Source organism: Argentina silus (genome assembly GCF_951799395.1).
Source record: "Argentina silus genome assembly, chromosome: 13".
NCBI lineage: Eukaryota > Metazoa > Chordata > Actinopteri > Argentiniformes > Argentinidae > Argentina > Argentina silus.
The window spans coordinates 19,970,853-19,997,487 of NC_139667.1; the positions used below are offsets into that span (position 1 = coordinate 19,970,853).

General features: G+C 44.1%; 1 protein-coding gene across 2 annotated transcripts; it reads left to right on the top strand.

The window, feature by feature from the left end:
- The first annotated feature begins 5 nt into the window (after positions 1-5).
- On the top strand, positions 6-26,626 carry rbks (ribokinase). Of its 2 annotated transcripts, XM_083683962.1 has the most exons (9): positions 6-110; positions 2,283-2,345; positions 7,621-7,753; positions 8,915-8,978; positions 9,149-9,211; positions 10,274-10,438; positions 15,075-15,166; positions 19,160-19,354; positions 26,445-26,626. In XM_083683962.1, the coding sequence occupies exons 2-9, from the start codon at positions 2,287-2,289 to the stop codon at positions 26,616-26,618; spliced, it is 945 nt and encodes a 314-aa protein (XP_083540088.1). In that variant the 5' UTR covers positions 6-110; positions 2,283-2,286; the 3' UTR covers positions 26,619-26,626. The 2 variants fall into 2 exon arrangements, with proteins under 2 accessions (XP_083540088.1, XP_083540089.1); XM_083683963.1 differs by lacking the exon at positions 6-110 and having other exon boundaries at positions 2,304-2,345; positions 7,625-7,753.
- Positions 26,627-26,635: the final 9 nt, after the last annotated feature.

Sequence of the window (26,635 nt, forward strand, 5' to 3'; positions counted from 1 at the left end):
GGCAAGCCTACGTTGCCGTCCAGAGAGAAATGCTAAACAATCATGCACTTTGGTCATTTCATAACGCCAAAGTCATAGCTAGATACTACGAGAACAAAATTGGACATTAGGTATGTGCTTAAGAATTAGACGATTCCATTATGAAATTTGAAATAAGTCACATAGTATTAGTTTTAGTTTTTGCCTATGTTTTCCGCCAGTGAAACTGTAGTTGTGATTTAAAATCTTCCTTAATCCATATGTGCGCATTCTCTAGCAAATGTCCTATTCCATGGATACCATGGTCCAAAAGTGTCAAGCTTTGCTGTTTTGACAAACCCTGCTGCCCGTTGACTCGCCACAACTGTTAAAGTCATTTGACAAGATTAAAGATATTTTCCTGTGGTTTAGGCAATAGCCTATACTCCTTAGTGAATAGTTAAGCAGTGCTCTCCAATTATGTCCTTCTAGGACCCACCAGGACGAGCAGGCTTTTGTTCCAGCCCAGTGGCACACACAATTCAATTTCCATAATCAACTAGACCCTTCAAGCCCTAGTGAAGGGTTAGTAGTCTTCAAGCCCTAGTGAAGGGTTTGATATGAATCTTGGATAACTTATCATTTTGATTAGACTTGTGCAATAGGAATTGTCATAACAGTCGGTAGACTAAACTGCAGTTAAAATGATCACCCCCTACCCAGACTTGTTATCACATCTTATTTTGTCCCTCATCATTTTGGATGAGATGGGCCCAAATTAAGGTCCCGACTGACAGACTTGTTGTAAATCTGGCCAGCTCACTCCCAGCATCCAGCCAGAGCATTGAACTCATTTTCTTCCCCTATGTTTTATTTGTAAATGGGATTGTGTTTGTCAGATGACTGGCTGTCTAATGATGATGATGATGATGATGATGATAAAGGCCTAGTGATACTTTGCTTATTCCTAGCCTACTTTTTTGTTACCTAGTTGGAATTTATAGCAGTATTTTCACTGTACCCATAGGCGATTCATTGAGTTCGACATTTCTACAAGCCACCAAACTTGCACAAATCCTGTTTTACACTCAATTTCTATCCTTGTCCTCAATAGTGGTGTATTAATTGAGCTGTTATTATAAAGTTATTACACATCTATCAATCTTTTCCATCATAAAACTCATAATGTGCAACATCTCAGTGCATGAGCCAACCATTTGTTCTTTGAGAGTTAGCCTATTGACACTTAGATGACAACAATCCTTTCATTTTCAATTAATTCATGTGAATGATTCAACTAATCTTCACGCTTTTTGAATGACATGCTAAATATCACCTTTTCTCTGTGTCTTTAAGTGTAGCCTAACACAATGAAACATGTCAGATTAGTCAAAACCATTTTGTGCTGCTATCGTGTTGTCAAGAGCAGATCGTAGGCCTAGAAATCAGACATTGACTCACTCACTTTGCTGGGAAGCCTGAATTTTGAGAGGGGCCCCCACTGCTTTTGAGTGGTTGGACATGGCGGATCTAATTGTAATCTACTGCAGTAGGGGTAGAATGGGGGAAGGAGTTCTAACAGCTATGGCTGAAGAAAAGTGAAAACAACATGCTCAGAGATGTGGGAGAATTGAGCTGTCCCACAGCCAGCGGCCAGGCTTTCCGAGCCTTCTATGAGCCTTCTACTGAGGAGATTTGAAGAGATTAACACACAGGCATTAACTCAGATACACTCTGAGGATTGAATTAATTAAGGATTTTGCGGGGCTGTGCTCAGTCACATGGTGCAGCACTGAAATAATCGGCCTGTTATGATTGGCACCTGTCCAACTTAGCCAGCTATACATGCACTATTTTTACCTCGTTCCAGTCAGTTCAATGCTTATGTAGCCCCTATTTGAGGTTGTATAGGCCTAGTGCTGATTGTATGGTAGGCTTTTGCCTGAAATGCACTCAGGAGTTAAGAGTAGGCTTTGATTAGCTCTCAAAATACCTGGGCCTAGTGTTCTGTGTGGTTTGAAACCCCATAATTATGTGATTGCTTCATTGCATAATGGAACAGCACTGCACACATTTTCAAATCCAATGTATTCTTTAAAAAAAAAAGGAAATTTTTACATGTTATGTAGGAACTGTGTGCTGTATCAATAAAACTTGACTTGACCTGAGTAATGTTTCACACCTTGACACTGGCTACTAGGCCTAACGCAAAAATACATCGGAAAGCCCATTTAAATGTTATATTTTAAAGGTGGGGTTTGGGAGTGAACAATTCTACCCATTTTGAATGTGATACCATTGGCTCCTGCGTCTCTGTCTTTTAGAACCATGACGGAGGAGGTGTTCGATGTGGTGGTGGTGGGCTCCTGTATGACTGACTTGGTCAGGTGAGTGAGCTCTGCTTTATTCTCCATCATTGTGAGTGAGGCTACTGTATTAGTGTTTCTCAACCAGTCACTTACATAGCCTACAATATAGGCTCTGTAGCAAACCACATATGATAAAGATGAAACATGACTTGGTAGGATACATTCCAGACACCAATCAGTGCCTATGACACTTATAGGTTTTGTTGACATTGTCTCATACACATGTGGTGATGGAGTCATGTCAATCAGAGCTCATGTGATTCCAAACCCTTATAGTCCAACATTCTATATGCAGCATGTTATATTTACCACCAGTTGCCATGGCAGTTTTGATTTAAAGGGAAATATTGTGATGTGGGCTGAAGGGTGTTTCCAGCATGTTTTGTAATGCCCTATACACAGACGCAGATAAGGGAACTGTCCTGCTCTCTTCCACCCTCGCCAAGGTTATTAATAGAGCCCTAGGTTCAGAGTCACCACTAATAATTAAAATAATAAATAGTAAACTAATAATCCAAACAGAAAGAAATCACCATTCAAATAATACATATATTAAGAATCAGGCAAGTCATTTAAATAAAATAAAAACTAATTAAAACTGACTAAACAAATACTACACTCACTGAGCACTTTATTAGGACCACCTGTACACCTTCTCATGGTGGAGGTGGTGTAAATACTAATCAATCATCGCTTGAATGCCACAGCCTATTGATTATTGAACACTACTGAATATTGTTGCTGACCATGTGCATCCCTTCATCGCCACAATTTACCCATCTTTTAATGGCTACTTCCAGCATGATAATCCACCATGTCACAAAGCAAAAGTCATCTCAAACTGGTTTCATGAACATGACAATGAGTTCAGTGTTCTTCAGTGGCCTTCCCAGTCACCGGATCTGAATCCAGTAGAACACCTTTGGGATGTGGTAGAACGGGAGATTCACAGCTTGAAAGTGCACCTGAAAAATCCACAGGTGTAAAGAGCCTAGAGACACAGCAGCAACCCTAGGGTGATTTGTTGTTAAAAATAGATCAGGTTATATAGGCTAGACTCAACTACTATTGAGTAACTATTGCCTGCTGGCGCTTTTCTATGTTATTTCCCTCCAAAGCGCCCAAGAGAGTGACCAAGGGGCCCACTTTAGCATCATCACTTTGACACCAAATGTAATATATTTTGAACAGCTTGCCACACTGTATATTCATTCACCGTACACATCATACTCCATTCCCCTCCTCCTCCAGCCCCACAATTTCCTCACTTTACAACTCTTCAGCGCCCCCCATCATTTTGCCCCCCGACACCGCTGCCACAGCCAACGACCCCCCCCACCACCCCCCGCTCTAGTGTCTTCATCAGTACGGCTCAGGTGAAGAGAGAGCTGGGGAAATTCCGCACCAGGAAGGCTGCGGGCCCTGACGGTGTTAGTCCGAGGGTGCTCAAAGTCTGCACAGACCAGCTGTGTGGAGTAATCCAGTGCCTCTTGAACCTGAGCCTCAGTCTGGAAAAGGTCCCATCAATGTCGAAAACATCTTGCCTGGTACCAGTACCAAAGAAAAGGAACCCCTGTGTTCTGAATGACTATAGGTCAGTAGCCTTGACATCATGAAGACCATGGAAAGACTGGTGCTAGCATACATGAGGCCCCTGGTGAAGACATCCTTGGACCCCCTGCAGTTTGTCTACCAGGCAGACATTGGTGTGGATGATGCCGTCATCTACCTGCTACACAGACCTCACTCCCATTTAGATAAGGCTGGCAGCACTGTGAGGGTTATGTTCTTTGACTTCTCCAGTGCATTTAACACCATACAGCCCTTACTACTTACGGATAAGCTGCTGAGGATGCAGGTGGACTCCCCCATTGTTTCCTGGATTATGAACTAACCTGACCAACAGGCCACAGTTTTTACGGCTGCAGGGATGTGTCGGACTGGGTGGTGAGCAGCACTGGTTTGATTGATGATGTTGATATGACCTAATGGTATGGTACAGTTATCCATATTCCCTCTTTTGAGACTGAAAGGATTCAAAGGATTCAAGTTGGATACAGTATGAATGACAAGATGACAATCCAGTTGAATGAGTAGACGTATTAAACTGGTGTACTAAACTGTCTGCAGTGTGCTACATCATCTCCTCCATTTTGTGGTGAGATCAGGGCAGTCCCATTGTCCTTCCCACATACTGTATCATTACTCATCAGCTGAAGTACGTATGGATTATTCCATGAAAGCACACAGAAGAGTTAGAAACAGCATTTGTTGCGCCCCTGTAGCTTTTGAAAAGGGTTGCACTTGACGCAACAGGTATTTAAAAGAATCACTGAGAAACCTGATGTATGCTGGAGGCCTACTCAGAGTGTAGCATATTGGCAACCTAGGCTATAGCAATGTTCTGCGTCTGTGGATAGGCTGTACTGTTATATCGTAGACCAAACCTCCCCTCAAGCTTTCTTAATGATACAATTATGTGATATCAAACTCTGTCTCATTCTTCTTCCTGGTCATCAAAAACAAAGACTTGCTCGCTGATGGTGATGATATTTATTAATGTCCTTCACTCATTAAAAATTCAGCCAACAACTTTAAGCTTTCTTTGAAGACTTGGAGCTGCATCAATTAAACATACAGTGCTTACGGGAAAAAGCTGTGTTTTGGGGGGGGTTTTGAGGGGGGTTGGGGTGTGTGTTGCGCATGGAGATGGGGTGTAGAGAAGGGGGGCTGATATTTCCATCCCATCAAAGTGATATGCATGACTTTGAAGTTTGAAATCCAGTTGTCTCAAAGTGCCAATATTTGGGTGCTCGTGACAGACAGTGGGATAGAGTACCCCCAACCCCCCCTACCTTGCATTCCCTGACTTGCCTCTACAGTATCTATCTTTCTTCCTTCCTCTCTGGAGCTATAGTGTCCTGGCCTCACACACTCCACCACCCCCCCTCTGCCAAAGCCAGACAGCGCCCCCTGCTGCCTGACTCAACCACGGCTCTCAGTGTACTGTACTACTCACTGTGATGGATTGCATGTCGCCTACAATACTGTACAGCGCTTTTCGCTGATCCACCACCACTGTGTAGCATCAAACTATGGTTGTGGCTCTGGATGCCCCTGGCCTAAAGCATACGATCAGCTACGACCTCTCTCTCTCTCTCTCTCTCTCTCTCTCTCTCTCTCTCTCTCTCTCATCATTTTCTTTCCCCAGATACAGTAGAACAACATGTATATAGACTTGAGAAGGCAGAATATCTTCCTCTCTTGCCTTACACGAATACAGTATATCATTCATGTAGCCAGCTGTACCCCATCAACAGTATGGCCATGTGAAAGACCCTCTAACCTTGTTGAGCCATCACCTTCATAATAATGGATTCTGTAGAAAAGCACTACATGACTGTTGCATAAGGAAATGGTTGGAAGTTAGCAAAGTTAGCACAACCCTCGATCCCGTTGCTACTCCTCTTTGAGTCATCCACGCACTCCGACGGTTAGCTTACACCCAGAATTTGAATGGGAAAGCTAATGTTTTTGTCTGTGCATGTCTGCCTGTCTGTGTTGTGTGTGTGTGTGTGTGTGTGTGTGTGTGTGTGTGTGTGTGTGTGTGTGTGTGTGTGTGTGTGTGTGTGTGTGTGTCTGGGTCTGTCTGTGTGTGTGTGTGTGTGTGTGTGTGTGTGTGTGTGTGTGTGTGTGTGTTTTGAACAAGCCTTCATAACACACAGTTTGCATCATTGAACACTTGCTGTGCCCATTTGGCGCCGTGGGAGAAAAAACACAGAGGTTGCGCTTTAGCACGTAGCTGTCCATTTGGTTGGCTCCCTTTCAAATGCAGAGACAATGAATGAGTTTCTCCTGGTGAGGGAAGAGGCGTGAGTTTACCTTACCTGTCAATCACCTGGCCAGGCGGGCAGCAAGGCCAAGACAGCCAGTGGATACAATAAAGGCAAGACCGGAATGTATGTTACACTACTGGAATAGTTCAATCAATCAATAGCTGTGTGTGTGTGTGTGTGTGTGTGTGTGTGTGTGTGTGTGTGTGTGTGTGTGTGTGTGTGTGCGTGTGCGTGTGCGTGTGTGTGTACGTACAGTATGTGTGCCAATGACAATAAAGGATAAGATATACATGGTCTGAAAGTTAGCTGTGTGTGTGTGTGTGTGTGTGTGTGTGTGTGTGTGTGTGTGTGTGTATGTGTGAAAACAGTGTGTGGAAATAGCTGCAGGGAAGTACTTGTACTGCTGCTTAGTGGTCAGGCTTGTTTTGATCGATTTGGGTAACATATCCTTCTCATGGTTTTCTGAGATTTGAACAAAAGGCTCAGAAAGAGTGCTGTAAGTAAGGTAAGGTTTTTATTAGAAACATCAAACATTGAGAAACAAAAAGAGCAAGTATCCCTTGGCATACGGTATCAACCTTAAATACATTAGACGAGACATTTATTCAAAAAGTAGGCTAAACATAATTTTGTGTAATAATAAGTGTGTAAGACTATAATACATGTGTTATATAGTATATTGTATGTCATATATTATGGCAAGTGGGAATAAGGCATTTGTTTGGGCTACAAAGCATGTTTCAACACTTTATGAGTCATTTGTTTGCACTGAAATTCATTGTCCTAAGAATGAGAAGACAAAGATAGTTTATCAAACTCAGCTGGACTCCCCTATTTTCGCCTATTTTGGTTTCTACCAAAACAACCTCAAATCTCCTTCATCAACATCCAGGTTACTGGAAATACTGAGGTTTAGAAAAAAAAACAAGAATTGTTTTTCTGTGGATTTACTGTAATACCCTTCTTAACCACACGCACACACACACACACACACACACACACACACATAAGCCCATCTCTCAATAATAGCTAGAGACAAAAGCGTTGTCTGGCCAACTCATAATGACTGGCTGTGATTGGAGGGAAAAGCAGACAGACAGCTGCTCTCTCTAAGGTTACCCACCCGTGGGGGGGTAGCCCTGAGCCTGGGGGAGGGAGCGTGACCCAACCCTTAAGTGAGTCATGATTACTGGTGTTGGCATTGTCAAGTCAAAGCAGCCGCCCTATATGCAATTGCATCACTTGTGCTGGGTACATTGGATGGTTTTAAACCATGTGTTGTTAGCATTGAACGGGGGGGGGGTGTCCCCTGTTCTTGCATGCACGTGCACACACACCTCCCCCTTTATAAATGTTTTCATCCTAAAGACTGAAGTGTGTGTGTGTGTGTGTGTGTGTGTGTGTGTGTGTGTGTGTGTGTGTGTGTGTGTGTGTGTGTGTGTGTGTTTCTCCTTCAGCCAGGCACCAAGGCTACCCAAGGTAGGAGAGACCATCCATGGTCACAAATTCTTCATTGGCTTTGGAGGCAAGGGGGCCAACCAGTGCATTCAGGCAGCTCGAATGGGGGCCAGGACCGCCATGGTCTGCAAGGTGCGATGCAGTGTACCTAAATGCACAAGCCACACAACCACACACTTTAACCACCACCCTTTCTCTCTCTTCTCACTCTCGCTCTCTTGCGCTCTCTCCTCTCTCTCTCTCCATCCATCCATCCATCCATCCATCCATCCATCCATCCATCCATGTACTGTATGTTCAACCACTTTTCATCCATTGATCTATTCTACCTACTTACCTTCCGGCTGATGACTATTTTTCACAATGTACTCAATCAATGACTCCCAGTCATTGGCCTCCTTTTACCACCCCGCCTTCATTCTCAGTTGATCTGCGCCACATTACACATGCACACACACACCCACACACCCTCCCATTCAAACACACATATTCCCATATTGTCCAACCCCAAGCCTCCAATCAGTAGGCACAGCGCAAACTTTTCACCGAAGTACCGAATACCCACCTCTGTCAGAACAAAGAGCCCCGATCGATAACGGTGCAGCGCGGGAGGAGCTCACTAGCCATCGGGAGAGCCCAAAAATAGACTCCCAGGCTTTTCACAGAACATCCAAGAGGGAAGGCCGCACTTCAAAGAAGAAGGGGTTCAGGTTGCCATTACTAGCTACCACTACTACTGCACATCAGAAACAGTTAGGGTGCCCATCTTTTGGCTCATCTCTCTAAAGCGTGGGATTAAAGTGGTAGCCCGAGGGCGAGGTGGGGACCCCTTTCACGCCCCCGTCAATTTTAGATGTGGACATTCCCGAGCGGATGGAGGGATGAGGGGATGGGTGGAGGAAAGGTGATGTGAGGAGGCGTCAGGGTGGGGTCACCATATCTTGAAGGCTTGGCGCGATGGCCATGTGTGTGTTAGTTTGTTTGTTTGTTTTGTTTGTGTGTGTGTGTGTGTGTGTGTGTGTGTGTGTGTGTGTGTGTGTGTGTGTGTCTGTGCGTGTATGTGTGCGTGTGTGTGTGTATGCGTGTGCGTGTGTGTGTGTGTGTGTGTGTGTGTGTGTGTGTGTGTGTGTGCGAGTGAGAGATAGAGGCGGCACTATGCCAGTATGCCAGCGGGGTACAAGAAAATCCAACCCAATTGTGGTTTGAGTATACTGCACATCTAAAGTGGTCGATAACAAACTTTTGCCTCGCTCATCGTTTCCTAAGAGACTCTTCATTATTTTCGTTTTCAAGGTCGGCAGAGATTTCTTTGGAGACAACTACATCCAGAATTTCAAGGAAAATGGTGTATACACAGGTATGACATGTATTCCGGCTGTGCAAAAATGTGCTTCTGTAGTCTCTTCTGACACTAGTACAGTAGATAGATATCGCATTGTCCAAATGACACCGTTATTGTTTGTTTAGAAATGTATACTGTATTCATTCAAATCCTCCATCTTTCTTTCTGTCTCTCTGTCTTCCTAGAGTTTGTGGGACAGACTGCTAATGCAGCTACTGGAGCTGCCTCCATCATTGTCAACGATGCAGGTAAACACAGGAAGTAAACCATGCCCTGCTGAGATTTAAAAAAAAAAAAACATAATAACACACACACACACACACACACACACACACACACACACACACACACACACACAATTATTTGGGACAGGATGTACCTACTCACTCACTCTCTCTTTCACACCCACACACACACACACACACACACACACACACACACACACACACACACACTTTGCTGAGTGCATCAGATCTGAATGGGGTAGGGATCAGCAAGCACCCCTCTTCCACAATCCAACCCCTCCTCTGCACAGAGTGTAAAATTAGCCCAGGCCCTCTATATCTGCAGCTCTTGAAATAGAACTAGGTGATATAACGCACCGTAGGGTACACTACGTAGGTGGACACAGCACTGGGGTGTGTCGGTGTTCATTCCACTCTTTCATCGTGACGCATACAGGAAGGGTTTTACTGTAGGACAAAGGGCTTGAGTACCCCCATGTTCAATTCCATTTCCAATAAGCATATTTTCAGAGAGCAGCTGAACACCACACGGTTCGCTCCTCAACTCATGCTTATTGGTTTGACTTTGAACTGTACAGTTTGCCCTCTTTAAAATAAGGGGCACAGTAGGTAGGCACAGATCAGGCACAGAAACAGGGGTATAGTAGGTAGGCACAGATCAGGCACAGAAACAGGGGTACAGTAGGTAGGCACAGATTAGGCACAGAAACAGGGGTACAGTAGGTAGGCACAGATCAGGCACAGAAACAGGGGTACAGTAGGTAGGCACAGATCAGGCACAGAAACAGGGGTACAGTAGGTAGGCACAGAGCAGGCACAGAAACGGGTACAGTAGGCAGGCACAGATCAGGCACAGAAACAGGGGTACAGTAGGTAGGCACAATCTACATGTTTCATAGTGAGGGCAAATCCCTCACGATATGCCTTATCAAATGGGATTTGCCCTCACTATGAAACATGTAGATTCCGTGTACATGTATGTACAGTTTGCTGGCCGTTGGTCGTCATTGACCCTGCCATTGTCACCGTTAGTTTGGGTCACTCCTAGTGTGTCATGCCCTGCAGGGGAGAATGCCATCGTGATCGTGGCCGGCGCCAACCTGCTGCTGGGGAGGGAGGAGCTGCATCAGGCACTGCCAGCCATCAGCCATGCCAAGGTACTGATGTGCCAGTTGGAGGTCAGCCCGGACACCTCCTTACGGGCACTGCGCATGGCTCAAGAGAACAACGGTCAGTCAAGTCTGTCTGTCTGTCATAATATCAACATGTCTGTCTGTCTGTCATAATGTCAATGCTGCATCTCATGCCTTTAAAGCTTCCCAGTCAAAGGAACACACACACACACACACACACACACACACACACACACACACACACACACACACACCTCTACCTGGATAATGAAAGGTGGTGACAAAATAAACACACACACCACCCATGGGAATAACTAGGCCACAGAGTTAATCATCGACAACATCCTGGCCCTATTCTTAGACGCCTCCGCGTCACACAGACGTGTGGGGACATCCGCCCCCATTCATCAGGGGTCCTTCTCTGTAATCATGCATCGCGGGACACCATAACAGGGACTCGCCCGCAGATGGGCTACCCAGATGGCGACGAGTTGCACTACACACACTCTCAGACACGCTGCCTCGATACCGCGTAGGATTATGACACCAACGGGCTGCACCAGAGCACTCATAGGCAGCATGGTGTAAGCAAAGGCTAAGGTGCGATGGTGCTATTGCGGAATTATGTGAATGGCACTCTATGGGGGTGGTGGGGGGGGGGGGGGCTGAGGGTTAATGACGTAATTGGATGGTGTGGTAACAGGCATGCTGCTTACACAAATGCTACCTCGGAGGACTTTTTTGACGGATGACAAATACATTTTATTTATGTTTTCCATGAAATGTATTAGAAGTGTAAATATCTTGACAGTGTGCGTGTGTGTGTGTGTGTGTGTGTGTGTGTGTGTGTGTGTGTGCATGTGCGCTATGGATTCTACATCACCCCCCCTCTCTCTGTCTCTAGTCATTCATTGATCCTTGGGAGCTAGTAAGGTTGGGGTAATAACATGAGCCTTACAGTGGTAAAACATCCACCCCCTCTCTCTCTTTCTCTCCCGCTCTCTCTCTTTCTTTCACTCACTGTCTTTCTCTCTCTCCTTCACTTTCACTCATGTACTATAGCTCACACTCTCTATTCAAGAGGCAACTTTGATATTTCTCACTAGACGCAATTAGAGCCTCTTCAACCCTCTCCAAACAATCTCTGATAACGTGTGTGTGTGTGTGTGTGTGTGTGTGTGTGTGTGTGTGTGTGTGTGTGTGTTTGTGGACATACACACCCGCTCGTACATTCACACCTTCCATGTTCAAGTTTTTGTGTATCTCAAGAGAAGACAGACAATTATGACTACAGGCACCTCAGCAGACCTTTCTTGGACCAAAGACACAGAATCACGAGACTCCAGACATGACTCAGAGTGTGTGTGTGGAGTCCCTATAAAGGTTTCCATATCTGCCAGAACTGTGTGTGTGAGTGAGTGAGTGAGTCCGGCTAAGGAGCTGACATCTATTATGTCTTATTATAATAGTATTATTATTATATTATTATATTTATATCACTTTACAGCTATTCTCTCAGAGTCTGTAATAATTCATCAGTCATTTTATTTTATTTTAATTAATTGAGTATTTAATTCTATAGTTAATTGTACATACTGTACTGTGTGTTAGGTGTGCGTACTGTTTATGTATGTGCAATGTCTTCATGTATTTGTTCATGGATACGTGGCAGGGCTCTACTGTACATGTTGTTAAGGCTTAGTTTATTTCAAGTTGAATTCATGTTTATTGACAACTTAATATCAAATATCAACCAACATTCGATGTTGATTCTGTGTTTACTGTACGTTTTTTGCCCGGTGGGTACATGATTTATTTTTTCATCGTGCAGATATTAGTGCTGTGGTCGATATGAATGCACGTGGTCTCGCCACAGATGGGCACATACTGTAGATAATGGAGGCAAGATAAGGAAGGAGAGGAGGAGGTGATTGCATTGGCCTCACAGCTTCGCTGGCTGTGCTTCCTCTTTCGTTTACACTGCATCTGATATACTGTACAGAAATAGATGAGAGAGAGAGAGAGACATTTAAGTGACTTGTACTTTCCATTTGTACGTCTGCTTTGGCAATGTTTACATTTGTAATTCATGCCAATAAAGCTCACTGAATTGAATTGCGTTGAATCGAAGTGAATTTAATTGAATTGAGAAAGGGGGAAGGCGAGAGTGTTGAGTGAGTGGGAGGAATGAGAGAGAAGAGGGGGAGAAAGAGACTGAAGGAGAGAGATGAGTAGGAGGAATGAGAGGGAGGGAGAGAGAGAGAGAGAGGAACGGGGGAGAAAGAAAGAGTATAAGAGAGAGATTGTGGGAGAGTGAGTGGGAGCAGTAAGGGAGAGGGGCCTTAGTATGACAATTTGAGAAAAATGGGGAGGACTAGAGATAGAGAGGGAATGAAAAATAGGGAGAAAGAGGACAGCGTGAGTTAGAGTTGAAAGGAAGAGGGTACAGTATGTGGAGAAAGAGACTGATGAAAGGGGAGGTTATTAAGAGAGAGAGAGAGAGAGAGAGAGAGAGAGAGTGAGAGGAAAACAGGAAGAGGTTTTTGGTTGTTTGAAATGATATTGACCAGAAACCCCTTTCTTTCTTGGAAAGCCTCATCTATATCCAGATGGGGGGGAAGGGGGAGTGTGGGTGAAGTGTGTCGCCTGCGTGTGTGTGGGTGTGTATGTATGTGACATGCTATTTCCCCTCATACTTGAAGGAGGCTCAGCATTCACCTTAGAGAGCCAGGTGGCCAAAGCCCTGTGCAAAGCTACACAGCTGCTCACTGACGTGCGCACACACATACACTCACCGGCCACTTTATTAGGTACATCTTGCTAGTACCGGGTTGGACCCCCTTTTGCCTTCAGAACTGCCTTAATTATTTGTGGCATAGATTCAACAAGGTGCTGGAAACATTCCTCAGAGATTTTGGTCCATATTGTCATGATAGCATCATTGCTGCAGATTTGTCGGCTGTACATCCATGATGCGAATCTCCCGTTCCACCACATCCCAAAGGTGCTCTATTGGATTGAGATCTGGTGACTGTGGAGGCCATTGGAGTACAGTGAACTCATTGTCATGTTCAAGAAACCAGTTTGAGATGATGTGAGCTTTGTGACATGGTGCGTTATCGTGCTGGAAGTAGCCATCAGAAGATGGGTACACTGTGGTCATGAAGGGATGGACATGGTCAGCAACAATACTCAGGTAGGCTGTGGCGTTTAAATGATGCTCAATTGGTACTAAGGGGCCCAAAGTGTACCAGGAAAATATCGAGCAGTTGAACAGGTGTACCTAATAAAGTGGCCGGTGAGTGTACATACACATACACATACACATACACATACACACACACAGATTCTGGGCTTATCCTTACACATGGCTCATCATATGAAACACATGTTGTTAGATACACATGGAAACATGGTTTAGCACACAAACAAGAGCACAGGAATATAACAGACAGAGGACTACACCACACAGAGGCCACACACACACACACACACACACACCATACACACAGGGTCACAGCTCACCCACGCAGTGATGTACTTCACAAATACATCCACATAGGGTTTACCACACTTTACACACATGCGCGCGCACACACTCACACGCACGCACGCACACACACACACACACACACACACACACACACACACACACACACACACAAACACACACAATCCTTTGCACACACCACAATCCTTTCACACACCTACACCCACACACACAGAAACCTGAGAGATGGAGAACAGAGGTGAGAGAGGGTACATCACCAACCATGTTCAAGGCTTAGGCCACCTCCCTGGGCTCTCTCTCTGATGTAATTTTGTTCCAGGAATTGCTAATTTGATCTTTAAAAGGGCTGCTTTTTATAGCAGCCATCCACTTGGGCTTTGCCTGCAGTGAAATCCCCATATAAGCCTTTGTTCCCATTGAAAGAGTAATCAACCTCATGTTGGCCCTGGTCGGCGTGTGTAGTGTGCTCTACTGCAGTTGTAAGTGGAAACGCCATTTTAACTTTGTCATTACAAAGAAAGGGTGAATGGGGGGTTTCAGGTTTACAATGGCTAGCCCCGTCTTTTCAGACTGAGCAATTTTTCAGGATAATAATTCATATTAGTAGGTTACAGTATATCGTGTTATACTGTAGTCATATTGTATCATATTTAATCATGATTAAATAGTAGTTCTTATGGATTTCACTAAAGCACAAGAGGCTGTGCTTTATCGTGAATAAATCATTTTTCACAATAAATAAGAGCCTTTTTGCTTTTATACAATGGTTAAAAATAAAACTGAGAATGATGACAAGAAAACAATGCCTTCAGTATATATTTTGTGATAGATTGTAGTGGTTTCTGCCATGCACTCAGAAATATAGTTCTCAAAACGACCACTGTTGTCAAGGTAACATGAGAAACAAATCTTCATAATTCAAGTGTTTGCACAGGCCAATAACAATGCTTGTTTTGATCAAACCATTGTACAGTGTATGAAAAGGGACAATGCTTTGTGATTTTTTATTTTTTTTTTACTTCATAATAATTGTTTGATTTCAAATCCAAACTTTTGGAGTATAGAGCCAAAAGAAGAGAAAATGCTTCACTGGCCCATTACTTACGCAGGGTACTGTAGATGGTGCTTTTGTAGTTGCATATTTCCATTATTATTATTTGAATGTGGTGTGTTGAGGTTTGACTATAAAACTATTGTTGTCTATATCTCCTATGCTGTACAGTTAAGACCATTTTCAACCCAGCACCGGCCATCCCAGATCTGGACCCAGAGTTCTACAGAGCCTCCGATGTGTTCTGCTGTAACGAGTCAGAGGTGAGGTAGACACCACACACATTCATCCTAACCATACGCAAGTGCACACAGTCTCACACCCATGCATTCTCTTTCCTACACAAATATACTGTGGATTTCCACGATGCGATGATGAGCCTTGACGATAATCTATAACAACCCAGAGGTCGAAAGTCAACCAACACACACAATTCCCTCATGTATTTCACCACTGAACTCTGAGCCCAAGGGCCTACAGCAAGAACTGAAGCCTGTGGTTAAAAACAAAACCCATCTCCCTTCCTCCCTTCATAACCAGTCGATTGCGTCTTCTGCGTCACGGCCCCCTGCACCTCAATACCACAAAACTAACAGAACTCAGTCCCGCTGAGCTAACCCTTCTGGCTCGAATGGAAAAAAATGTATAATTCCCTCACCTTTTTACGGTAAAGGGTGTTATGGAGCCACCTAAGCCTCACACCTTGACTGTCAGACATGACAGATGACACATAGGGGCAGGGATTGATGGGAAAAGGAGTAAAAAAAACAACAACAGGGCAGATGTGTTAAACAGTGACTCAGATTCACCCCCTGAGGTAAAGTGGAGGTGAGTTTGTTCAGAAACTTATTTTGTGGCACTTTGATGTGGGGAGGTGGGGGAGAGGGGGCGGCATCCAGGTGGAAGACTTAAAAGCGAGAGTTGACGACAGTGCAAACCAGCTTTTTCTTTCTTTAGGGTTGAGTGTAACACACACATAGACACACACACACACAAACACACACACCTTCTTTCATCCTCTCACTGCTGCTCATCTTTCATTCAAGGCAGTAAAATGATTCACCCTCAGAGTACACAGAAGTAGATTGATCCTCTGTGCTCTGCTGATGACTAAGAAGACAGCTCCTTTTCTTATTTGGCATCCAACCAGAGCAGGGTGGCACCAGTGTCGACCAGCATAGATATACTGTATAGTTAATCCTGAACTGTCAGACTATTGTTTGCCTTGAAGCGTCATTAAAGAGGAACTTTGAGCTCCCATTCAATGTAAGTGTCAGTGATGACCTGACCCTCCAAAGAGAGGTTGGTAATGCTGTCTACTAACTGGGCAGGTGTGGGGGGTTGACAAAGTTAAATTCACTGCCTGTGTGTGTGTGTGTGTGTGTGCGTGCGTGCGTGTGTGTGTGTGTGGTCTCACAGTGCCATACCAAACCTGGAGGTAGATCAAGGATGACAAAGTGCAGGCACTCTTTGATCCACAGTCGACATAGCATGTTGACATGTTTTATAGTGATGGGAATCTTTGATGTCCATTTAGGACCTCACACTGGCCATACATTTAGGGCATAATGTGTTTATTTTCAAAGGATTCTTTATGGTTTTGAAAGCCTATAGTGCCACCAATTACCAACACAAGTTTATACAATTAATAATTTATATTTGTTTAATAGCCTTTATTAAGTCTACACTTGTAGCTTTTTTTGTTCTCCATGTAGAACCCGTTCCACATAGACTCTATGTGGAATGGGCAAACTATGGCCCGCGGGCCGGATCCAGCCCGCAATCTTTTAACCAAAACAATACATTTGGAGCACGGAAAAATATATATATATTATATGAGCGTTGCCGTCTTCAAAGGACACAACATTAGCAGGCACTTCTCAAGCTTGCTAACTATGCTAGCAACTTATCTGCACAAGAAAGAGAAAGGAGCGCTGCCACATTGGCTGCAAATTTACAAGCCCGCCAGAACATATTCGTTCGACAATCCACTGAAAACTCAACTAAGGCCAGTTACATGCTGTCACACAAAATCGCAAAGCATAGCAAGCCTTTTTCAGAGGGTGCATTTTTGAAGGAATGCATGGTGGAGGCTGCTAGCCTGGTCAGCCCGGACTGTAAAGTCCATTTTGAGATCAAGATCTTAGTTCCCAGTTGGAGAGGAAAGTGACGGTTTTCCAGTATTTTTCACTTGCGCTGGAGACAATACGGACGTTAAGGACACTGCGCAACTTCTTGTCTTTATCAGAGGGATAAACGAGAACTTTTAAATTTCATTCCATGAAAACATTAAAAGGGACGACTACGGCACAAGACTTATTCAACAGCGTTTCTGCTTGCCTCGAACGACAGAATTTGTCATGGGATAAATTGGTAAATGTCACTACCGATGGTTCTCCAAATCTTACGGGCAAAAACGTGGGCCTTTTGAATAGAATTCAGGACAAAGTGAGAGAGGTGTCGCCAAACACTGAAGTAACTTTCTTGCACTGTATTATCCACCTAGAGGCTCTGTGTAAATCTGGACTTGGACTGGAGCATGTTGTAGAGTGGTTGTGAAACTGGTCAACGTTGTCAGAGCTAGAGGACTCAATCACCGTAAATTCATTCAACTGTTAGAGGACACTGATGCAGAGCATGGTGACTGACTTTATCATTCAAACGTTCGCTGGTTAAGTCAAGGGAGAGTATTTAAGCGGGTGTGGGATTTAAGAGAGGAGATTGACATGTTTATGGACAGCGTAGGTAAAGCTGAGGATTTCCCTGAACTACATGATGATCGCTGGCTGCGCGACTTCGCATTTGCCATTGACATTCTGGGCCATTTAAATGACCTTAACGTAAAACTACAGGGGAAAAATGCGTTTGTGCATGAACTGTACAACCATGTGAAGGCATTCAGAGCCAAGCTGGTGTTGTTCACCAGGCAGTTGAGGGTCATGTCATTCATTCATTCATTCATTTTCCGACTCTGGCTTCTGTGGAGGTGTCGTCACCCAACGCAGTGAGATACAGCGGCATACTGTCGGACTTGCAGGCCGAGTTTACACGGCGCTTCTCTGACTTCGCCAAGATTGAAGATTCGCTGGAACTTGTGTCACGCCCTCTCTCTTACGATTATGAGAAAGCATCACAAGCACAACATGCAGCTGGAGCTTATTTATCTCCAGTGTGACACTTTTGAAACCGTCACTCTGCCCGAGTTCTATGCCTCATTGAGCGAAAAACAGTTCGCTCACACACGACAGGTGGCTCAGAGTAGGTTGGTGCTGTTTGTCTCCACTTACATGTGTGAGCAAACCTTTTCGGTGATGAACTACAATAAGTCAAAGCACAGATCTCGACTTAATGATGAACACTTGTCTGCCATGCTGCGTCTTTCAACCTCTAAAATGGCACCCGACTTTGATAAGCTTGTAAAACAGGGTGAGCAACTTCACTGTTCACATTGACGAGCCGTGGGCCAGTAGATGCTGAAGGATAGTAAAAGAGAGGTCTGAGTAAATTAATGTATTTGTGAAAAATGCACTGTTAGTGATGCCAAGAATACCTTTTCCTGATCAAATGCACTGGGAATGAAAATGGTAAATGTTACATGAAAATGTTACTGAAAGTAATGGGACAAAAAAAATATGTAACTGTGATTAAGTGTATCTGGTGGTAATATGTTGATTGTAACACAAAGAATGTGCAATATAACTTGAGATAAGGCACTGATGTACTGTAAAATATGAAAGTGATAGCCTGTTGTTCTATACTTTTGTCTTTTGTATTTACTGATACTCATGTCATTGTTAAAAAAAAACCAGGACTTTAAACAGAGGGACATTGTGTGAAAATAGGTCTCTTGAGAGCCAGTCCTTTGAAAAAGAATGTGATTCACTTGAACATCAGTGCACATGCAAAAGTATTTTTGGTTTAATAAATTTGTAATTGAGGTACATAGAGCAGTGTGTGTTGAATGCAATGTAACATCAAGTATTTAAAAAAAAAAAAAAACTGTGGGCCCCCCACCTGGCATTCAAGACCAAATGTGACCCCTGAGCCAAAATGTTTGCCCACTCCTGACATAGAGGGTTCTACATGGAACCAAAAAAGGTTCTTCAGAGGGTTCTCCCACATGGAAAGCCATAGAACCCTTTTTGGTTCTAGGTAGACATTTCTGTCCATCCCTGGTCTGTGGTTAAGAGCAAATTGTACCTTGTGCCTAACATGTCATCTGGACCTAACACATCTCCCCCTGGTGGTCCCTGTAGGCAGAGTTACTGATGGGCTCGGCTGTGGCGAGCGTAGAGGATGCCGGGCGAGCAGGACAGGAGCTGCTAAAGCGAGGCTGTGGTTCGGTCATCGTCACACTGGGCCCCCAGGGCTGCGTGGTGCTGTCGGCACAGGAACCCTTGTCCCCTGCGCATCACGTCCCCACCGCGGCAGTCACAGCGGTGGATACCACGGTAAGAACAACCTCATATCAGATCATGCTATTAATGCTACACTTTGGTCGCTAACCTGGTAACAGAATTTCCAGGATATATTAAAAAAAAAAAAAAAGTTTCTTTTTAAAAAAGCACATAAAGCAAAGTGGTTAGAAGAATGGGTATCATTATATTGCCCCTATGTCTATGTAGTAACTTTGTAATTATTACCAACATTGTATTAACATGCTGTTACATAGTAAGTTGGTAATTTCTTTGTAATTGCAAAGTAGTGGAGTTGAGCGGTTTATTTTAATATACAAGTGGAATTAAGACTGTTCCTTATGTAATAATACAAACCATTTGACTCCATATCCTATGCAATTGCCTAGTAACTATGTAAAAACATATTTATACAAGTACTGATTTCTGGCTGGATATCCTGTAACAGGTTTTGATTGAATAAAGCATCAATGAATGAGTCATGCACATTGAATATCAGTCAATTACGATTGTGCATGTTCTTTTCCATGATCTAAATGACTAAACAAGATAGCCACAAGTGAAAAAGATATGCAGATGTTTGGATTCTTATCAAACAGAGACAGATCTCTGAGATTTTCTGAAAGAACATCCCACAAAAAAGAGCTTTGTGGCGTATAAGACGTTTACGTGCAAATCATCATGACGTGATTGATGATAACGTTTGGCCTCAGGGGTCATGCAGCATGCTTTGCAGGATTTCCCAGGGTAGAGTGTGAGCCTAATGGTTCAGTAGTCTCTCGCCCAGAGGAGGTTAAAGATTAAAGTGGTGTTTCATTGGAGATGTGGGGACCACTGAGTTCCTCTTCCTGATTTAATCTTTAAAGGGGCTTGACTCATTTCACACCGGAGTCTGGTGGCTTTGTCGTCACGGTAGGCTTGGTGAGACACTCGCATTTCCCGTCTGGGGGTGTTTGCTGGCTCTCTGAGGTCTGAAAACAAAAATGTCATTAGAGGAGAGTACAAATGCATGTGTTACTGAGAATTATTTTTGCAATGTCATTTAGCATAATTATTTAGTATCTCCAAAACTACTTCATTTTGTAAACTTCCTTCAGTCACTACCATAAAAAAAATACTTTTAGCCAACTGAAGCAAACATTCATTGTTCAGAATCCAATTTGAATTGTACCATTTTGTATACATTGGCACAATACTATTGATGATATACTCAACAGTATTGTGGAGACTGACCTCTATGATTTGATACATAAGACACACACATTTTTATTTTGTATGAAGACAAACAATGTCTGTGTATTCATCTGTAGCCTAGATTGCAGTGTTTTGGGTTAAAATCCAACCAATTGTCATCTTTAGGCGATTAGAATACACTCGGTCATTAAGTTGGGGTCACAGGAAATTAGTGATGTCAGTTTTGGGTCATGAGACAAAAAAGTTTGCTCTTGTACTTCATATGTACAACTGTTGAGGCTATACTCAAACTGCTACAGTGTAGTCCTCAGTTCCCAATGGTGGTGGGTTAATAAGGAACTCATTGTTCATACTGTATATCATCAGAAATCCCCACCTCCAACCCAAGTGAAACAGGTTACTCAAGCGAGAGAGCAGGGAGGAAACAATAGGGTGTTGTGTGTGCATGGATAATTTCTGTAGGCTTTTTTTCCTCACCAACACCAGGGCCAGTTCCTGTTTCCCATCATACACAAACAGCTGTGGGCTGACTAGACATCAGTCATATTTTTAATCTGAATATGTCTTAACTGAAGATGTAGGACAACACACAGTCTGTTTACACAGTCCTTTTACAAAATAGTAAGGAAGCTACCGATAGGCTGAAGTCACTGCAGTTTGAGAGTGCTAAGAGTTAACCGGTGTAGTTTGTTTTGCTACAGCTTCTGCTGCTTGTCCTCATTACACCATCAATGGTACCGAAACTACAATACATGCACTGCAGTCTGCTTCGTAACCATCACTATTACTTGTACTGTTTTTGACCCCCCCCCCCACACACACACACACACAATACACACACACACTTTCTCTCTATTCCTCTATCTCTCTGTCTCTCTGTCTCTCTCTCTAACTCCAAAGTCCTGAGGGGAACCTTCCCAAGCGTCCAACACCCCCACCCCTCTACCGTGACTCACCTCTCAGCCCTGCACTAGTCAGCAGAACAGAACACAGCCTGGCTGCGGTCGGGCCTGGTTTTTGGCACTCCCCCTCCTCTTCCTCCCCCATGCACTTTGATGGCCCCCATAAATTCTGGTGTGTTTAACTCTTTTGGATGCCCTAATCCCTCTTCCAGTAAACCATTTTTTTTCCACTGGTGAAGATGAAGAAAAAAAAGCACACACCAGATTGTTATCTGGATGGCTAGACAGTTCCAATTTTTTTCCTCTGATATGCATGGTTCTTCAGTTTGATTTGATCAGTTTTAGTTTATTTTGCTGAGTAATAGAAGTGCTGCAAGCAGCATTGTTTGCCCAGTAGCAGGTTTGCCTGGTGTGAATTTGATGGCTTTTTTTTTTGTTTTGTGTGGGCTGGTGGACTGAGAAAAGAGGTTGGATCTGAGGCCATGGTCTTGCAGTATCAACACAGTGAGTCACATGCAGTTTCTCGCTGGTTCGGCTCCCGCTCATTGTGTTCAACGTCGTCACCAGCCTCCTCTCATGTTTAGAAATCTACGCGGCTCGATCTTCATTTGGATGCAATAACCATTTGTTTTAATATAATGCACAATGCACAAAAGGCTATGTTAAAGGGATGGTTCAGCCTAATTTCTTGTTTCGGTGAAATGTCATCTTAGCCTGACTTGTCCTCATAGGCCAGTAGTGAAAGCTTCTCCGGTTCTCCGTTATTTACTTTGCTACCGCAGCACAGGCTAACAATAGACAGGATTCCATTCTAAGTCAGCATTGTTTAAATAAAATGCTGACAACCATCCCTTTAACCTGTAATATTGCTGTAATATTGCTACACTGGTGTAAGAAGTGGGATTGCAAATACATGAGTCATCTGAAGCATAGGAGACTCAACCGCATTGTTTACTGAAAGTTCACATATTGTTTTCTTTGATGTTATATCAGGGAACCTGAGTGAAATGTTCCCTGAACCTTCCTGCACCCGAACAGATGTTCCCATTATATTCAGGGAACCTATGTTCCATTATCATAATGTCAAAACTTTCAGGCGACTTGAGAGACACAGTCCAATAATCTTCCAGAAACATAAAACATTCAGGGAACTTAATGTGCTAGTTAGGAGGTTTACAGGTCCAGCTTCTTTAACTGCAATATGGTTCAGACTTAGAGCTTTGAGAAAACTTTCGTCACATTTTCATGATGGACTCTCAGGACATTGATTCTGTCTCTACATTTCCGTTACGTTGGGTTATTAGAGGCAGTATCCTCTCCAGTCAGTGCTAAGTTCAAAGCAGCTCAATGTCCGATGGCGTCTCCCGTTTGCAACTCTTTCATCATCCACAACAGCTTCTACCCCTCTCTCTCCCCTCCTCCCTCCCACGAGAACAACACTTTTTATGTGGCAGAGAGAAACCGTTACAAGCTGAGTCAGGGTCGGCTGCAAAGCTGGATGAATAACAAAGAAAACGCTGCTCATCTACCCCTTCCTCCCTCCATGAAGTTTCCCCTCTGTCTTAAATTGAGTGCAGGCTTTCCTCTCTCACATGTGCTGTTTGTGTGGACGGTTGGGTGATGCGTGTGCACGTGTGGGCTCTGACACACACACGCACACTGACTATGCGCGCAGACACACTCACGCATAAACACACACACACACACACACACACACACACACACACACACACACACACACAGACAGACAGACACAGACACACACACACACACACACATCCCCACACATCCCCTTGGGTGGCCTGAGCTTCTCCTGTACTGGGGGGTCGACTGGATGGTGGGGGTAGTCGCCAGGCCAAACTAGACAAAACAGCTCAGAGTGGGTCTGGACAATCAAAATCATCCCCAGTTTCCTTCCTTTGAGAGGAGACAGATGAGGACTACTTGCAGGCTTGTTCCTGGAATCAGGAGGTAGGGAATACCCCCAAAGAGTGTTCTTCACCTTAGTGAACCTTGCCCACCGGGGTAGTTGTGATGTCACTATGAAGACAGGGTATACAGTTCCTCACACCAAGTCCTGATGGACTGCACGTGCTACGGGAATCGCTAATGCCTTGCAACCACCGCTATGGCAGTCCAAGCCAGCCCCTTACAGTGCATCCTGCAAATCCTTCAATCACATTTATGGGAAGAGAATAAGAATGAGGACCCAAAGGATAAGGGAAAGATCAAAGACATTGGGCCTAACTATCCTAATCTGTTCAATTAACAATGCTTTTGATCATGTTGCCATCCTTGCTACTTCAGAAGAGCAGCCCCTCCCCACACCCAACCCCCCACTGTCACTAGTCTTCCTGGAAGCTTCCGGACATGGGAGCATATCACTATGTGAGTCACTATTGGCCGAGGGCGTCTTTACTCTCTCCAGGGGTCCTTATTGCTGACAACCCCAGGCGGGGGATAACTGTTGCCTCATCCGCCAAGCCCGTATGGGACTCATGATCACAGGAGACCCCCTGGTGGGGAACACAGTCAGAAAGGCCCTGGTGTGACACAGGGCTAAAAACACGTCAGGTGCCATGCACAATATTTCATTTCTAAGACTAAAGGTCAAGGAGGGAAAAGAAGAGAAGTTAAGTGGCCCACTAAGGAAGTTGGATTTTAAGACCTTCTCGTATCTCAAAGTGGGATTCTCTTGGCCATGTGTGGCAACAGAAGTACAACAGCAGTACCAGGACGAGTTGCAGTATAACCAGAGCATGCAGATATTCTCATAGATCGCAATTGTTTATGCTAAAGTGGAAGCCTCAGGCAGGGGCTGCCACCTTAACTCAAAGTTTCCTGACTTCAGTCTCAAGAACAACAGAGAACCGGTGGAACGATACAAGGTCACAGTCTCGCGGCCGGAGCTACTTTAACCGCAAGAGAGCATCATCACTGCTCATCCGCGGCTACCACTTCTGTCGTTTGATTGACGGGCTTCCCAATCTAACCTTCACCAAACTGTGTCGAGGGCAGCCGCAGCAGGGTTGAGGGGGGGTAGCAGTTGTCAGCTCTGTCTAGCGTCAGACGCTGTCACATGCCAGTCTCAGGGAGCAAGGCATCGTTTTCAACACGAGAGGAGAGGACAGTGACTCCGCATTGAGATCACTGGAGCGTAAATAGAGGGGATCGGAAGTCTTGAGTTCGGCAGCAAGTTCTACTCTGAGGTTTAGGATGGGGAGTGTCAAACATCAGGAACAGAATAGAGTTTAGGTACAGTTCATTGGAGGTAATTTAAATGTTGATTAATTGGACATTGGATTTCAAAACAAAGAAAAACTCCTGCACATAATTGCAGTCACATATAGTGCATTGTTCTAATCAATTTAACAAAATTATATTCAGAATATGAAATGTATCCAAACTTGGGGGAGATGTGATTTTTTTTTTTTTTTTACAAATGACAGAAATTCTAGTATTCGAGTATTGGAACATCTTTTTCTCACGAGCTGTACTCTGTTATTGGCCTTCTCAAGTGTGGGCGCCAACCTCCGCCCAAGAGCACAAGGTGTCCTGGGTGTGGACAGGGTGCAGTCATTGTCTCACCAGGAGTGTGAGCTGGGAAACCTGCCAATGCCCAAATGGGACCAACACACCACATTTCCACACGGTTATAGCCCAACCCGACAACCAGACAGGAGACATAAACACACATTGGACACAACGGAGATCTTCCCAGTTTGTTAGATTTTTTCACTGTAGGACTCACTTTTTCCAGTCTCCCACCAAGACCTAAAAGTCAAACCACTAGCAATCTCTGACCTTAGCCATGTCTCTTGGCTGGGGGATCGTGGTAAGTGGGGAGGTTATGTTGGGGCATGGGGGGTTGGAGGTGTTCAGGGAATAGTGCAATGAACTCTTTGAAAGCTGAAATGGTGAGTAATAGGCCAGGCTTGTGAGAACCAGTGGCGGGGGCCATCTGTGGTTAAATCAGAGCATGTCGCTACATTCCTCCGTGCCTTTTCCCATCAGTGATCTAACACCCTCCCATCACCACCAACCCAGTCCCTCCCCCCAACACCCGGCAGCCTACCCCCTGGGCTTGCATGCCACATTCCACCATCCTTCCCAATAGCATAGAACATAAACCAATAACTGACAAATGCTGAAGGTATCTTTAGAGGCCACAGAATCAGGTTAGAGTTTGGCTAACAGTCAAAGGGGAGAGAGGGGAGATCTCTGTAATGTGGGATGATGAATAAACTTGATCACAATGACAGCAAAATGTTACCTAAAAATAATTAATACAAACCTCATAGATATCCTAGTTGTGAGCTCAGATTTACCTCCTGGAATAGTCTCATAGTGATGTGTTTTGTGTCAAAATGCATCATCATGAGACTATTCCAGGAAGTAAATCTAAGCTTGCTATTAGGATATATATGAGGCTCAGTTGTGTAAAAGCCATGTAAGTGGTGCAAGCAAATAATTGTTTTCTTTTTTTAATTCTGCTTTAATTGTCTTTTTAACTCACTCCGTTCTGTCTCTGTACTGTGTGATTGTATTAAAATAGGAATGTGTAGATAACAACAATTTGCATGCCATAGCTGAAGCATTAATGCCAGTTGAGAGCTGTATCAACTTTCAAACAAAACAAGAAAAAAAATAGCCACATACAAATGACAGGTGGCATAGCACCCCCTGCTGTTGGCAACAATTGGTCAGATCATTTGAGCACTGCCCCATTTCCCTCCATTCCTAGTTTCTGATATCCTTGTGTTCCTTTTTCAATAGGTTGTTAAATGATTTGGCAATCATACCTTTGATTTGCTCACTTCAAACTTTCAAAGAGGGAACTGAAGGTGGTCTTGGTCATGAAGCTTAGTGGGTGCTTTTTCACAGCAAGGCCCTAGTGGTCTAAAGGTTGCATGTACTTTTTTCTCACCTTACAACATGCTAGCTAGTATCTCTCAATGAATTTGTGGCCTTATGTTTTGTAAATATGCCACAGTATTGGATTAGTGATTACTGTTTCTTTCTATGCCTAGGGAGCCGGAGATAGCTTCATTGGAGCACTGGGGTTCTACATGGCTCACTATCCCACAATGCCCCTGGAGGAGATCGCCAGAAGAGCCAATCAGGTGGCAGGAGTGAGCGTACAGACAATTGGCACGCAGGCGTCTTATCCTTTCAAAAAGGACCTACCCGCTGAACTTTTCTAAAGACAGCACCTTACACA